At 60.2% G+C, this 16691-nt stretch overlaps 1 protein-coding gene across 1 annotated transcript; it reads left to right on the forward strand.

Moving 5' to 3' along the window:
• The first annotated feature begins 11339 nt into the window (after positions 1–11339).
• LOC122101200 (keratin-associated protein 5-5-like) lies at positions 11340–12027 on the forward strand. The gene has a single exon (XM_042671532.1). The coding sequence runs from the start codon at positions 11340–11342 to the stop codon at positions 12024–12026; it is 687 nt and encodes a 228-aa protein (XP_042527466.1). The 3' UTR covers position 12027.
• The last annotated feature ends 4664 nt before the right edge of the window (positions 12028–16691 follow it).

The raw sequence follows: 16691 nt of genomic DNA on the forward strand, positions 1-16691 counted from the left end.
GATCCTCAGGTCTTAGCCTCCCAAGTAGGTAGGCTTACTGGTGTGAGCCACCAGTTCCAGGCTTGCCCCAAGTTGAAACAAACACAAAGTCAGCTGCACAGAAGGCTTGGCATTGCCAGAGGTATCCCGATCAGGTTTTACGATGAGACATGCTGTGGGAAAGCTGGAAGCCTGAAGAGACACAGAGACGGCAAGGGACAGGGAGACATGGAGAAAGAGACACAAAGGAAGGTAGGGTAGCCAGAGAGGAGGGAGGGGAGGGACAGCTCGAAATGTCTTCATTCTATGAGGAAGCCACCTGAGGAGAGACAACGCTTTTCCGCTTGAGTGGGCCGGGAGGCCCCAGGCCCACCCCGGGGACAGGTCGGGGCAGCATGGGTGGGGCCGGGCCACCAGGTGCGGCGGTGTCTGGTCATCACCGGCTCAGGCCTCTCAGATGAACACCTGGGGATAGAATGTCTGACTCAGACACAAGGAGGGTTTAACTGCTTAAGAGACCACCGAGGGCTGGTGTAGTGTTTCCCGCCTGTAATCCCAGCACTCAGGGCACCTGGGTGACATGGCCAGACGCTGTCACAGCACAATAAAAAGTAATTAGCTGGCGGTGTGCACGCGATGTCGAGGCTTTAGGAGAAGCGCCCGCGCAGCGCGGCGCACGCCGCCTGGCCCCGTCTCTGGAGCGTGTCACCTCCTTGGCCCGGCGTGGCCTCTGCACCTGGTGTGTGGGTGGCTTTCTCTTTAGTCAGAGTGAGAAAGCGCTTGCCCCAGGCAGAGAGGCTCTATCTGGAATGGAGACCGGATCCTGGTCAAGAGATTCTTTGCATCTGGTGCTGCTTGCAGGAACCAGGCGTCCGCCGATGCAGCAGACGGTGCTGGTCCGGCGAGCCGAGGAAAGCCCTGCATAGCTCTGTGTGTTTTCCCTGCTGTGTGCGGCGTGTTGGGTCGGATCGGCCCCATTGCTGCCTCTGCGCTGTCTGGGCCACCGCTGCTCGGTCCTCTGGGACGTCCTGTGTCACGGGCAGAGCTGGGACACGCTCCGGCTCTGGCAGCCTCAGGGAGCGTGCGGGGCAGGGCCTCACGTGGCACTTCCCGACTGGGAGATGACCGAGAAGGGGAGCGTGGCCCTGGGTGACCCACAGCCCACACCACGCCAGGGGAATCGAGACACACAACAGCCATGTCCATGCACCGCCTCTGAAAAGGAGTTCCCTTAAAAACAAGGCATCTGGGCTGGGAAGGTGGCTCAGTGGTAGAGCGCTTGCCTTGCATGCATGAGGCCCTGGGTTTGATTCCTCAGCACCACATAAGCAAAAAGAAAAAACGCCGGAAGTGGCACTGTGGCTCAAGTGGTAGAGCACTAGCCTTGAGCTGAAGAGCTGAGGGACAGCGCCCAGGCCCAGAGTTCAGGCCCCAAGACCAACCCACACAAACACAGAAACAAAAACAACCAAGGCATCCATGCCCTGTACACCCCAACCACTGCGCTCCTGGATGTGTATGCCAGGACAGGAACACGTGTGTACACACAGGCTTCGCACACCCCACGCTGGCAGTGATCAGGCCCCATGGCCTGTGTGGCTGGAAGGACGGCTGCTGAGCGAGGCCTGGGAGGGCCGAGGTGCACAGGGGCCGAGGCGGCGTGCGGACACGGGCCGAGGCTGGGGGCAGGAGGGCTCAGAGAGGACATTTTCCCTTGGTGGCCCAGGCTGAATGTCCACACCGAGCTCAGAGCTGGATACACGGCAGCATGAATGCTGGCTGACTTGGTTCTAACATTGATTCATAGTAACATTAGACATCGAGGGGAAATGGTGGCCGGGCTCACGGTCCCCTGCCCAGAGTCTGCGATTGCATAAACTAAAACATATAAGAATGAGTGAACCGGACCTGGTGCCCCGCGGCTACAAGCCCAGCCGCCCGGGAGGCAGGAAGACAGTGACTTTGAGGCCGACGAGGGGTAGGCAGCAGGAGAGCCTCCAAATTAACAAGATTAACAAGGGCAGCGGGCGATAGGCGGTCAGGCACCTGGCATGGACCGGGGCCTGGGCTGAGTCCAAGAACTACAGAACAAAATTCCATCACAACCACAACATCTACCCCTGAACACCCAGCAGAGATGGTGGCCATCTTCCTGTTGGGGAATCAAATCCTCAGGGAGCTTTGCAGTCAGGACAAGAGGACAAACAGGACAGGGTTGAACTCACTGGGAAGAAGAGCTTTGACGTGGGCAGACATTGTTATATTTCATATCTCATAAAAATGAAATAAAATAGAAGAAAAGTAGGGCCATTGGGAGTAACTGAAACAGAAGCGCCCAGGGGAAGCTAAAGTTGAGGATTTGGGGGTTCATCGACCAAGACTCTGTGTCCCAGAACAGAAGGGTCTAGGATGCACAAAGTTTCAAGGCCCAGGCTGACCTGGCCAGCTTCAAGGCCAGTGTCCCTGGTGTGCGGGCCCAGCCGGTCCTTGGGGACCCACACAGGGTGCTGAGTAGGCAGAGGACCCAAATCCCTGAATCCCAGAGGCAAGGAGGGCCCCGCGCCGCTCCACCCGGGCCCCCGAGAGCCAGGGCACAGTTAATCTGGTGTCAGGCAGAGCAGAAAGATGAGCCGGGCTGCCAAGGTGGGCGGGAGGCAGAGGCACTTCCTTAATTGGCATTTTCCAGTTGAGAGAACATTCTCGAGTGTTCTCACTTGTGTCCTTTAATTACCAAATGTTTTCATTTTTGAGGAGACCTGAAATTGCAGAGATCTTTGGGATTTAGGGAAGGAATCCGAGGCCTAATTTTGTCTAATTACGAAATGTCTGGGCGGCGACTCTGACGGGTCCCAGAGTAGGGGACTGAGAGCCGGGGCCTCCCGGGCGGCGGGGGGCCGGGGGTTCTGACGCAGATGTTTACCTGATGGCCTTGGCCGGAATCTGGTTTGCATTGGGAAATCAGACTGTTTACAGGACACACATCTGTCTCTTCCTCTCCCGCCTTTCATTCTGCTGTAACATTGTGCAGGCCCGCTCGGGCCTCTGTGGGCCGCCTGTGCCCTCACGTGAGCCAGCGAGGGAGCCCGGGACCCCAGGAGCCCGGGGGAGCAGCCCGCTGTGCCGGCCGGCCGGCCTGAGGGCTCGGGTGGGCAGCTTGGCTTGCACTGGCCATGGAGCCGGGCAGGAGTGGGATCCGGGTGGGGACGGGGGACACATGGGCGCCAGCCAGGCCCAGGCCCAGGCCCAGGGACAGGAAGACTCAGGAACCCTCTGGAGGGTTCTGGAGCAGAGGCTGAGCGGACACAGGTCCCGAGAGTCCTGGCGGGTGAGCAGGCCCACACGGAGCGAGTTCGCACCTCACCGTGGGCCAGCTGGACTGGGGTTCTGTCCCCACGTGACTGTGGGCTCGGGTCCCCTTCCCCGGTAGGAGACGCCTCTTCCAGCGGGTTCTGGAAGGAACAGGGCTCCGGCCCGGTGGCGGAGGCCATGGCGGGCTCCCGGGAACCACCGAGCACAGCTGGCCAGGGCGACCGAGGGCCTGGCCGCCCGTCTCCCACCGCGCGCGGCACCGGCCAGGAGGGCGCGGGCGGGCTCAGCGTTCTCACGGGGGCGCGGCCGCTCCTGTGGCTCCCAGCAAGAGAAGAGGCGCCATGCCGCCCTAGGCCTGCGCACCCTGCCCCCCTGCCTCCTCTGCCCGCCGGCCCGCCTCCATCCCTCCCTTTCTGCCTGGGCTCTCCCAGCCTCCCCTCTGTGCCCTCTCTCTGCTTCCTCCTCGTGTCGCTGGGCATCCAGTGTGACCCTGGACGCCCGTCCTGGTCACGCTCAGGCCCGCAGGGCAGAGGCGGGGTGCACAGCCCCAGCACCACTGTCCCCCGGAGTCTTTGTGCCTAGAACGGATCACAGACCCGGAAGCACCGAGGCCCCAGCCCAGCGCCGGCCCGGAGCCGTGCCCCTGCGGACCTCCGGGTCCCCTGGGTGGCGAGCGCTGGCTGCCTGCGTTGGGACAGGACTGTGTCATGAGCACCAGGCCTCTGAGCCACGCTCACGGTGCTGGGTGCCCGCACTGCCGTCCTCTGAGGCTGCGCGGGAGCCCTGGGCACAGAGCGCCCAGGTCCTGCGCCCTCTGCCCGTGGGCTCGGGCCGGGCCCCCCGCTACGCTGTGGAGGTCAGCGAGCATGGTGGTGCCAACGTCTCCTCCAGGCCTCTGCTCACCCGGAACGTGGCCGGGAGGGGCCCTGTGACCGGCATCGCAAGCCTAACGTCCACGGGAGGCAGCCTGCTGGACGGGGACCCTCCTGTCCTGTCCCTCGTCCTGCCTTCTGCTTCTGACAGGGTGATGACAGGGCGGGTGCTCTGCAGCCTTCTGGAACAGTGCAGCTGGTTCCTCAGGATTGGCCCTGACTTTATTCTGGGCCTGCAGAACCTCGATCCCCCTGTTCCCGCATCTGCATGAGACGCTCGACTGAGTCAGGAGAAAGGCCTCAGGCTGGTCTGAGTGTTGTGTGTCACCTGGACTCTGAGCTAACCACCAGCTCCACGGTCATGAGAGCCATGTCTCCGGCCCCCGGCAGGCAAGATGGAGCGGCCCAGGCTGCCCGCGGTGTCCAGAAGGCCTGTGGGGCGCGTGCTACCCGCCTTCGCCCCCCCCAGCCCAGCCTCCACTCAGCCCTGGTCCCCAAGGGCGCTCTTGCTCCTTCCCTGGCCGGACCCCGTCCCCAGAGCAGGGCTTTGATCCTTAGAGCCATTCCCGTGGGAGGCAGGCCGGCGCCTGCCCCGGGATCCTCAGCAAAGCCCCTAAGTCGCTGCTGATGCCGGGTAGATAACCGGCCGGAGCGGGGTCTGGAGAAGGGCACAGATCCCATCTGCTATCTCCAGAATGTCTCCCAGGGCCGCACAGAAGGGCACAGCTGGAGACCCCACCAGGGCGTGGGAACCGCCTGCCCCCCCAGGGCCCGGGCGCCCGGTGCTGTGCGCTGCGTGGAGGCCCGCTGGCTGGTCCCTTCCTTCCTTCCTCAGTCCTTCCTTCCTTCCTCTTTCCTTCCTTCCTTCCTCTTTTCTTCCTTCCTTCCTTCCTTCCTTCCTCTTTTCTTCCTCCCTCCCTTCCTGCCTTCCTTCCTTCCTTCCTTCTTTCCTTCTTTCGTCCCATCTTCCCTCCTTTCTTCCGTCCTTCCTTCTTTGCTCCCTTCCTTCCTTCCTCCCTCCCTTGCTTCCTTCCTTCTCCCTCCCTTCTGGTCTTCCTTCCTTCCTTCTTCTGTGTGGCCTGTCCTGCTTCCCAGCCTGCCTGGTGTCAGGGAGGCCGCCGGCCGGCCTTCTCCTGCCCGTGGCTGCAGTGGGGTGTGGTCCCCAGTGTGTCCGTTCCTGACACTGAGCCCCTCTGGCACTGTCCCCGTGTGCCCACATGCTCTCTGGTCCCCTGGGCACCACAGGGCACACCGTCTGGCTGCTGTGTGGCTTCTTTCCTGGGTTTGCTCTCTGCTGTTCCCTTGCCTGGATGTCTGCAGTTCGTACTGCGCTGCCATGTGTGGATTTGGGCCCCTCATCCCCCCAGCCCTGCTCCTCTGGGACGTGGGTCAAATCTCTGCAGAATCCCTTTCTGCTATGTCGGGTGCACCACTGTTCTCCTGTCTGAGTCTGACATCCATGATGCACCGGGGCCCGGTACAGAGGAGAGTCTCCTCCCATGATGCACTGGGGCAGAGTCTCCCACCCATGATACACTTGGGCCCAGCATGGAGTAGAGTCTCCAACCACAATGCACTGGGGCCCAGCATGGAGGAGAGTGTCCCACCACGATGCACTGGGGCCCAGAATGGAGGCGAGTCCCGCCCATGATGCACTGGGGCCCAGCCTGGAGGAGAGTCCTACCATGATGCTCTGGGGCCCAGCCTGGAGGAGAGTCCTACCATGATGCTCTGGGGCCCAGCCTGGAGGAGAGTCCTACCATGATGCTCTGGGGCCCAGCCTGGAGGAGAGTCCTACCATGATGCTCTGGGGCCCAGCCTGGAGGAGAGTCCTACCATGATGCTCTGGGGCCCAGAATGGAGGAGAGTCCTACCATGATGCTCTGGGGCCCAGAATGGAGGAGAGTCCCACCCATGATGCACTGGGGCCCAGCCTGGAGGAGAGTCCTACCATGATGCTCTGGGGCCCAGCATGAAGGAGAGTCTCCTACCCATGATGCACTGAGGCCCAGAATTGAGTAGAGTGTCCCACCACGATGCACTGGGGCCCAGCATGGAGGAGAGTCCCACCCATGATACACTGGGGCCCAGCATGGAGTAGAGTCTCCAACCATGATGCACTGGGGCCCAGCCTGGAGGAGAGTCCTACCATGATGCACTAGGGCAGTCTCCCACCCATGATGCTCTGGGGCCCAGAATGGAGGAGAGTCCCACCCATGATGCACTGGGGCCCAGCATGGAGGAGTCTCCCACCATGGTGCACTAGTAGCCAGCATGGAGTAGAGTCTCCAACCATGATACACTGGGGCAGTATCCCACCCATGATGTGCTGAGGCCCAGAATAGAGGAGAGTCCTACCATGATGCACTAGGGCAGAGTATCCCACCCATGACGCACTGGGGCCCAGCATGGAGTAGAGTCTCCAACCATGATACACTGGGGCAGTATCCCACCATGATGCGCTGAGGCCCAGAATAGAGGAGAGTCCTACCATGGTGCACTAGGGCAGAGTATCCCACCCATGACGCACTGGGGTCCAGCATGGAGGAGAGTCCCACCCATGATGCACTGGCTTGGAGGAATGCTCCTGCAGACACTGCCTGCCTGGGTCACCCACAGCCCGTCATGATGTCTGGTGAGGGCAGAGGGCGGTGGGCAGCAGTTGTGGGGCTGGGTGGCCTCAGCGCTTTCAGGCTCCGAGGAGTCCCCGGCTTTAACTACGCATTTCGGGGGGTCTCTCTGGGTTCTGATGTTGGGGTGCATGTCTGCAGACTTGCTGGTCTGGTTGGTTCTGAGCTGGTCCCCCACCCCACTGTGTCTTCCTGCTCTTCTGGCAGCAGACACTGCACACGAGGGCAGCAGTGGTCAGCAGGCCCCTAGTATCCTTCCCTCCTACAACCTTCCTCCTCCCTAGGCCTCCGTGTTCTCCCGAGCTGACCTCCACATCCACCTGAGCTGACCTCCACATCCTCCTAAGCCGACCTCCCTCTTTTCCAGGGCTCGCTGGGCCACCCGTGGGTGGACCTGGCTGCAGGGACTTGGGGGACAAGGCCCTCAGAGGCCTGGGGCCTGCCGGGTGAGGCTGGGCAGGGTTAGTGAGCACCCTGCAGCGCAGGACCCACGCTGCAGTCTCCAGGACCCCTGCTCCCCGCCGGAGCCCTGAGCTGGGGTCCGGGTGGGCGTGTGGGAAGGACCTGGCAGGACCAGGGAGGTGAGTGGGAGCCTGCGCCCGAGGCTCCATCCTGGCTTGGACGGCTGGAGCCAGGGCTCCGGGTGGCGCAGGGAGCAACGGGCAGGAGGCGCCCTCCGAGAAGGGGAGGCCAGCCAGAACCCAGGGAGCGGCGACGCCGAGGACGCAGTGGGGACGGCAGAGCCCACGTGGGGGCAGGTGGCTCCGTCCTGGGTGAGCTACCCCTCCGGGGCTCCTGCCCTCGGGAGAGGAGGGCAGTCCATTCCACTCCGCCAGGGCCAGGCCCCTGCCTCCTCCACCTGGCAGCGACGCCTCCCCCAGGGGCTCAGGGGCTCCACCACCCGCCTGCCTCCCCCTGGCCTGCTGCAGTCCCCCGGACCCTAGGGCCGAGGGGTCCGAGGAGATGGGAGCCCAGCGCGAGCCTGTGGAGGGAGAAGGGAGGGGTGGAGCCATCTTGACTTAATCCCAGCACCTGGTGCCACAGGTGACCCACGGGTGGCGCTGGCCCAGACCCAGGCTCTCGCTGTCCTCTCCGGACAGGACAGCGTTCCCGCAGGGAGCCTTTTCTTCCCACAGGAGACCGACGCTGTGTTGCTTCCTTTGCCACCAGGTGGCGCAGGCGAGGCCCAGCTTAGCTTCTGCGTGTGGCATCTCCGGCGGCCGGGCCTGGTCGGGTCCTAGCAGGGGCCAGGCCTCAGGCCCGCCGCCCACCAGGGAAAGGGGTGTGTTGTCTTTGGGAGTTTTTTTCATGATACTGGCCCCCAAACCTGCTAGGCAGAGACTGCCATTGTGCCACAGCCCCGCCTCGTATTCCTGCATTGGTTCTTTGGCCATGGGGTCTTGCTTTGGGCCCCAGACTGTGACTGGATCCCGACCCCCTTCTTTCCCCCTCACTGAGATGACAGGTGCACATCACCGTGTGCGAGTTCTTCTGTGGAGATGGGGTCCCGCAAACGTTTGGGGGTGCAGTCCTCCCAGAAGCCTGGGGTGACAGGCACACCCGCGGCCCCCAGCCCGCTGGCCGAGGAAGCCTGTGGCAGAGATCTTTGCCTGAGGCTGCTTGGCGCTGTGATCCTCTTGACTTCAGTCTTTGAAGTGAGGATGGAGACAGATGAGAACCGCAGGTGCCCGGCAAGGACAGACAACTGGAGCAAAGTCGTGACAAAGGTCAGCGCTCACCAGGACAGGGAGGAGGAGGGGCAGCGCTCACCCAGAGCACAGGATCGGGAGTTCCTGATGGGGACAGGGCGTGGCACGGAGCCTGGGAGAAAAGAATGCAAAGGGAGCAGGGACCAGAGACTGCGGAGAGCCCGGCAGAGGCTGTGGGCCCGAGAGGCCAGGCCAGTGGACCGGTGCTGGGCAGGACCCAGGAGGGACGGGCCAGGGACGCAGCAGGTCCCCAACCTGGCACAGGACAAGAAGAGCTGGTCCTTCCTGGGGCTTCAGGCTCGGGGCATGCTGCCACCAGAGGGCACCGGCGCGCCGGCTAGAACCTCCACAGGAGCACCCGCTGGGGAGGATCCACTGCCGTGACCGCTCACCAGGGACCCAGGCCTGGGGGCTGAGATGGCCCAGCGGCCCAGCCAATGACAGCCCGGCTTCCCACAGACAGACCTCTGGCTGCCAATCCCATTTTGTAGAAGAAACCGAGGGCTGGGGTGGTTCTGTGACGGCAGAGTCCCCTGGGGGAGGAGGGCAGGGTCACCGCGGGGGGTGGGGTTTGGGGACGGGGACCCCTGTCCCACGGCACAGCCCGGCCTAGGAGGAGGAGGGGGGCATGCCGCCTTGCTCTGTGGCCGAGAAGTCCCTGGGGTGGGGGGGTGAGTGTGGAGGAGATAGGGTCACACAGGAGAGCAGAGGGGAGGGCAGGGGTGAGGACATCACCACAGGAGAGTGGTATGCGCCCACTCCTGTCTGTGAACAGCCCACCCCACCCCTGCACCAACGTCTGGCCCTGCCGGCCGCACAGACCTGTGGAGCTCCATCTTAGAAACCTTGGTCTCCTGACCAGGACACTGGCTTTGTCTCGTGTTTTGCTCTGGGCAGGGAGAGGCCTGAGCCTGCGTCACTGTGGCCCTGGCCGAGGGGTCTCTGGGGTCCGGGTGGTCCTCGCCCCTCACCCCCTCCAGCTTCTCTCCCCTCCCTCTGGGAGGACGTGGGCAGACTGGAGGCCACTCTCCAGCTGTCCACTAGTCCACTGTGTATGGCAGCACTCCGAGGTTGCAGCCCACGCGATGACATGCCCTCAGAGGTCACGGCCTGTGCCACGGTGGCCCTCAGAGGTCACGGCCCGTGCCACGGCAGGCCTCTGAAGGCCACAGCCTGCTGACTCTCACAGTAGTGGCTGTCAGACTTGTGGTCACCGCCACCTGCCAGCCAGGCCAAGCTGAAGGCAACGCCGTCCATGTCCAGGTCTGACAGCGCAGCTGGACCGTGGCGTGACACCCCATACTGGATGCATAAGCTAGCCCAACCCACCCAGGAGAGACAACCCAAGAAGGCCACGCCTCCTGGGACTGTGCTTAGAGCCCATTTCCAACCAAGGGACCCCGCATCTCAGTACCCTAAGCTCTGCTCTGATCCTGAGTCCTCTCCTTACCCTGAGTCCTGCCCTGATTCTGATTCCTCCCCTGATCCAGAGTCCTGATCTGATCCTGAGTCCTGATCTGATCCTGAGTCCTGCTCTGATCCTGAGTCCTGCCCTGACCCTGAGTCCTGTCCTGATCCTGAGTCCTGCCCTGACCCTGAGTCCTGTCCTGACCCTGAATCCTTCCCTGACCCTGAGTCCTGCCCTGACCCTGAGTCTTGCCCTGATTCTGATTCCTCCCCTGATCCTGAGTCCTGTTCTGATCCAGAGTCCTGATCTGATCCTGAGTCCTGATCTGATCCTGAGTCCTGCTCTGATCCTGAGTCTTGCCTTGACCCTGATTTCTGATCTGATCCTGAGTCCTGCCCTGACTCTGATTCCTGCCATGATCCTGAGTCCTGTCCTGACCCTGAGTCCTGCTCTGATCCTGAGTCCTGTCCTAATCCAGAGTCCTGCCCTGACCCTGAGTCCTGATCTGATCCTGGATCCTATCCTGATCCTAGGTTCTTTCTCCCTCTGTTTCTGTCCTCAGCATGGGTCCCATTGTCTCTCGAGCCCTGTGCTGCCCGCAGGTAACAGCCTGGGATGTGAGGGGTTGTCTTTGCTGGTATTCCCCTGAACATCTCCCTGTATCTCTGTGAACACATCCTGGGAGAGCCTGCCGGTGGACAGTGCTACCCATCATGCGTCCTGGAACGCTGGCCATGGCCTTGCAGAGGAAACCTCACTAACACAAGGCAGTCTGGATCACAGTGCCCCTAGTCCACTGACCAATGTCCTTACAGGGGAGGGGGATGCAGGCCTGGAAGAGGAAGCTGGGTAAGGATGGAGGCGGAGCCTGCAGTGACATCAGCCAACCAGAGCACCCCAACCCAATATGGCCAGGAGCTGGAGGGGCGGGCCCTTCGGAGGGGCGTGGTCCTCAGGAGGCCCACCTTCAGTGAGGTCTGGCTGTGGCCCTGGTTGGTGGCTTCTGGTGTCCGCCCAGTGGTGGGATGGTGTGTCGGATGCTTTATGCACCTTGTCTGCGGGCATTTACTACAGCAGCCCAGGACACAACAGGTGGTGAACACAAAGCTCAGCTTTGAGCCTTCACCCACCCGCCTAGAAAACATGTGCCCAGCCTGGCAAAGGAAAGGAAAATAACAACACGAAGACAAGGGATAGTTTGAGATTAAAAAAATAAACTAAATTTCCCTGGGGAGATGGCACAAGCAGGAACCAGGAAGTGACCATGTGCCCGGGGCCAGGAAGTGACCATGTGCCCCAGACCAGGAAGTGACCTCGTGTCCGCCCACACCTGACCCCACAGGGACATAAAGGCCAGGCCAGGAGGTCCCACACCACTCACCTCTCTCTCCACCTGCTCCTCTCACCTCCTCCACCCTCCACCACCACAACCATGAGCTGCTGTGTGCCAGCCTGCTCCTGCTCCAGCTGTGGCTCCTGTGGGGGCTGCAAGGGGGGCTGTGGCTCCTGTGGGGGCTGCAAGGGGGGCTGTGGCTCCTGCGGGGGCTGCAAATCCAGCTGTTGCAAGCCCTGCTGCTGCCAATCCAGCTGTTGCAAACCCTGCTGCTGTGAGTCCTGCTGTTGCAAGCCCTGCTGCTGTGAGTCCTGCTGTTGCAAGCCCTGCTGCTGCCAGTCCAGTTGTTGTAAACCCTGCTGCTGCCAGTCCAGCTGTTGCAAGCCCTGCTGCTGTGAGTCCTGCTGTTGCAAGCCCTGCTGCTGCCAGTCCAGCTGTTGCAAACCCTGCTGCGGCCAGTCCAGCTGTTGCAAGCCTTGCTGCTGCCAGTCCAGCTGTTGCAAACCCTGCTGCTGCCATTCCAGCTGTTGCAAGCCTTGCTGCTGCCAGTCCAGCTGTTGCAAACCCTGCTGCTGTCAGTCCAGCTGTTGCAAACCCTGCTGCTGTCAGTCCAGCTGTTGCAAGCCCTGCTGCTGCCAGTCCAGCTGTTGCAAACCCTGCTGCTGTCAGTCCAGCTGTTGCAAGCCCTGCTGCTGTCAGTCCAGCTGTTGCCAGCCCTGCTGCTGTCGGTCCAGCTGTTGCAAGCCCTGCTGCTGTGAGTCCTGCTGTTGCAAGCCCTGCTGCTGAGAGTCCAGCTGTTGTAAACCCTGCTGCTGCCAGTCCAGCTGTTGCAAGCCCTGCTGCTGTGAGTCCTGCTGTTGCAATCCCTGCTGCTGCCAGTCCAGCTGGTTGCAAGCCCTGCTTCTGCCAGTCCAGCTGTTGCAAGCCCTGCTGCTGTGAGTCCTGCTGTTGCAAGCCCTGCTGCTGCCAGTACAGCTGTTGCAAGCCCTGTTGCTGCTAGTCCAGCTGTAGTGCCCCTGTGTGCTGCCAATGTAAGGTCTGAGGCTCTGCTCTAGGCCTCAGGCGCATCCTTTCCTTTGTGTGGCCATCCTTAGAAAGTGATCATTATCCTGTCACAGTTCTGATCTGCGCTACAGACGCAGGAGCCACCGCTCTGTGTCCTGAGGACGTGACGCCCATTCCAGCCTGTCCTGCAACTCCTTTCCCATCACTCTCCCAAGGGCTCCCCACCTGACACCAGCTCCCTTCCCCCTGAACCCGAATCTTCTCAGAGCCCCTTGTCAGGGCAGTCTGGGATGGGCTCTCTTCCAGCCGCCCCCCCCTTTCCAAGCCCCCAAAGCCTAGACGGGGCCTCACAAGGCCCTCACCCTATCCTGCCCTGAAGGTGGGCCTTCTCCTCAGCCTGAGTCTGAGGGACCCAAAGCTCCTCAATAAACACACCCCAGTCAGCCTGCTCTCCTGTGCTTTCCTCCTGTGCCCACAGTCCGGCTGGCCTGTCTCCTGAGGTCCAGCCCAGTTTCCATCTCCCTTCTCTGAGCCCACAGTCTCTGAGTGCACCTCATCCAGAGAGCTCTGCTGAGCCAGAGAACACAGCACTGACAGAAGCCAGAGTCCCGGAGCCCAGGCCTGGACAGCTTTGCCCCTGCTGCCCTGTCCCAGGGAGGGGAGCCTGCCCGGGGTAAGGCTGAGGGAGTGGCCCACATCTCAGGTCCTGTACGAGGTCCCTGGTGGTGGGTGCAGGCTTGACTCCATTCTGTGAGCCGCAGGCTACCAGCCTGTGGAGGACGCTGCTGGCACAGGCCGGGCGTGAGGGTGGAGGCCCAGGAGCAGCCTCTCAGCTACTAGACGTTTCCACCATGGGTCCCAGGCCTCAGACTTTCCAGTCCCGCCCTGGAGACTCAGCCCAAGACTCAGCCTTATCTACCTACTGGCAGTGCAATCCTTAGGTAGAATTCACCACCGAAAGCACAGTGATGTGGTATCCTCAGATTGCTGGCTACACACACACACACACACACACACACACACACACACACATACACACACACACAGGCACACACAGAGGTGCCCAGATTGGCATATTGCAGGCTAAGGAGAACTTCTGAGACAAGAACGTGGGGCTCACAACAGAAGCCACAAAACCCACAAGCAAAGTGGGACCCCCATCGTGAGGCAGGGACGTCTGAGATGTGTGGGCAGCAAGACCGTATGGTTGGCATCATGATACAAGATGCCAGTTCCACTTCCTAGATAAGATCCCCACCTCTACCCCAGCTCCGCCGCCCGCTCGGAGTTCCAGCGACACGTGCGGGCCACAGTACGACATTCTCTTTGAATGTGTCTAACGGTGTAAACAAAAGTGGCACAACCTGGCTGGGGGCTCACGCCGGTCATCCTACCTGTACAGGGGGCTGAGATCTGAGGATCCTGGTTCAAAGCCAGCCTGGGCAGGAAAGTCCATGAGACTCTTGTCTCCATTTAACCAGCTAAAGCCAGATGTGGAGCAGTGGCTCATGTAGTTAAGCACCAGTCTTGAGTGGAAGAGCTAAGCAAGAGTGCAAGGCCTGAGTTCAAGCCCCAGTGCACCTCCCCCACCCCACAATTAATGTTTACTTGTAACTGCCAAAAGCCAGATTCCCGAGTTGCCCGACTATCACCTCCTTGATGCATGAACCAGGGTTTCTCTACAAGGAAAACCACGTGGTACGACTCAGGAACCAAACCCATGTCATGGAAAGAATCACCAACGCTTCCATTCTATGAGACACAGAGGCAGACTTAAGGCTTCCATGTTGGGTGATGTGACACCAGGTGGGCACCGGGTGGGGGGGGAGGGGAGGGGGCACTGGGCGGGGGGGGGAAGGTCCACCCCGGAAGGGCCAGGGACAACCTGGGCAGATGCTTTATGCAACTCAGTGCTCCCATCTTCATTCTGGCAGAGTCACATGACTACATATTGGCCAGAAGCCTGGCACGCGCAAGGGCCTGGGGTCCATTCCCAGCAAAACATGCACACATATTTGTGCATGCACATACATGCACACACATGCATATGCACGTGCACACCCCCTGCTCTTAGAATTGCAAATGCTGCTGTAAGTTGTACTTCATTATTACTTTTTATGGGAAAATGTTATCGGTCTCTAGAGCACAGCCCTGGCTCTTTGTTTTACATAACGAGTAATTCTTGTGGTTCCTCCTCCTCCTCCTCTATTTTTCTGCTCTACGGGAGCTTGAGCTCAGGGCTTTGTACTTTTTGCTGGTTAATTGTGGAGATAAGATTCACAGACTTTGCTGTCTGGGCTAACTTTGAACCGTGATCCTCAGCTCTCAGCCTCCTGAGTAGCTGGGATGACGGGTGTGAGCCACCAGTGCCCATTCGGGTCTCTTTAGTTGGGTCTCCTGTGTCCCCAGATGGCAGACCCTTGGTCCTAGTTACCTGGGAGTTGGTGACAAGACTGGGCCCGGCTGTTGGGTGTGAGCAGTTTCTGACACCCTTTGCAGTGTGGGGAAGCGGGGCCCATGGGCAGGCCGCCCACCTGAGCGCCCAGAGCACCCGGTGGGCGAGGGTTTGCACACCCGGTCCCCTTTCCTCTGCCCCAGGTTTTCCCTGCCAGAACCCTCACCTCAGAAGCGGGGCCATGGCTCACATGTAAAGCACCAGCCTTGAGTGGAGAAAGCCAAGACAGAGCGTGAGGCCCTGAGTTCAAGCCCTTTGGCCCGACAGAGCCCTCTCCTCCCTGAGCGCTGGCCAGCTCTGCCGTCCAGCCTGTGGGTCACGTCTGGCCGTCCACACTCCACGCAGCGGTGCCGGCATGCACTCAGGCCATGTCCTAAGAGGGTATCTGTCCCGCTCAGCTGCCTGTGGCCACCCAGGCCCCATCCATACTTGACCCCTCACTCCTCAAAGGCTGGCTGCCCGGCCCCTGTCCCGGTCAGCATCGCGAGTCCCAGGCCCGGCTCCGGTGTCGGTGACCAACATGGCCGCTTCCTCTGCTCCCGGCGCTGCTTCTCGGTCCTGAGACCGTCACCCACTCTGTGGACAGCGTCCTTCCGGGGGAGCGCCAGCAGGACCACATCCAAGCTGAGGATTTTCCTGGGGTTAGTCCTGCCTAGGAAAGTGGGGTGCAGCCCGGAGGGTGGGGGAAGAAGGCAGAGAGCAGCGCCGGGCTCTGTGTGGAGGAGGAGGGGCCATAGGGTCCAGGGTCTCTCAGAGCACGGGCCACAGGGCTGCATCTCCTGGGGTCGGAGTTCAGAGCCCAGATGCTGGGGCCACGGGTTTTGCGGTGGCCATAAATAACGTCCCAGGCACACAACGTCACGATCAATAAGCTTGGCCCACAAGCTACTCAAAGAGTCCAGCGCCGACGACATTGTAGCCGTATCCGCCCACGGCCACCCCCGTGCCCCCCCCACCACCCCCAGATATTTGACACATTAACGAAAGATTGACCATAAAATATGTGTTGAAACATTTTAAAAGATTGAAAGCAGAGAGGAAATGTTTTCTGATCACCACACAATTATCCTGTAGTTCCATGACAAAAGCACTAACTAAAAACCCATGTAAGTTGGGTTATTAGGGGATGTCATTACAAACATTATTGTAATAAAAAGCCACAATGGAACATGGGAAGCATTTTTAGCGGAACTTCTAGACTAAGCATATGGAATTGCTCGTGTCTGGCTGGTTTTACTTATGAATGTAGCGGTCCAAGGCAACAGAAGGAAAACACTACACGGCAACTAGGGAAATGACACGGAGGAGAATTAAAGAAAAAACACATGAGACTTAAATGCAACAAGAACACAGAGTCCATCCTGACTTTTTTTTTTTTTTTTACCAGAAATCCTGCGACAAGTGGCACATTAGTAGCCAAAATAATATTTGCATCCTTTTTTCTGTCAGTCATGGGGCTTGAACTCAGGGCCTCGGTGTTATTCTTGAGCTTCTTCTCGCCAGGCTAGTGCTCTATCACTTTGAGCCACAGTGCTACTGGTGGTAGGTTGGAGATGAGGCCCACGGGGACTATCCTGCCTGGGCTGGCTTTGAACCGCGATCCTCAGATCTCAGCCTCCTGAGTAGCCAGGATGACAGCTGTGAGCAGCTTCCATTAGCTTTTTTGCTGTTGTTCTAGTACTAGGGTTTGAACTCAAAGCTTGGGGGCTGTCCCTGAACTTTTTCACTCATGGCTAGTGCTCTACCACTTGAGCCACAGCTCCACTTCCAGCTTTTTGGTGATTAATTAGAGGTAAATGTTAGCGAAATGAGTCCCTTCCCATAGCTTAGTCCACTCCGTCCCTTCTCCACAGCTTGGCACGCTCCCTTCCCAGGAAGCACCAGGCCCCTGAAGTAAAGGCAGTAAATAATCAGCCTCCAACGGAGCCCCCCCCCCCCCGTTCCTTGGGATGACACTTCTCTGGGGCAGCTACCACCATGGAAGGCAACAA

The sequence above is a fragment of the Dipodomys spectabilis genome, unplaced genomic scaffold, assembly GCF_019054845.1.
Source record: "Dipodomys spectabilis isolate Male_0828 unplaced genomic scaffold, ASM1905484v1 ptg000639l, whole genome shotgun sequence".
NCBI classification, from domain to species: Eukaryota; Metazoa; Chordata; class Mammalia; order Rodentia; family Heteromyidae; genus Dipodomys; species Dipodomys spectabilis.

Coding starts and splice junctions, on each gene's coding strand:
- LOC122101200 (XM_042671532.1), top strand. CDS start 11,340: ATGAGCTGCTGTGTGCCAGCCTGCTCCTGCTCCAGCTGTGGCTCCTGT.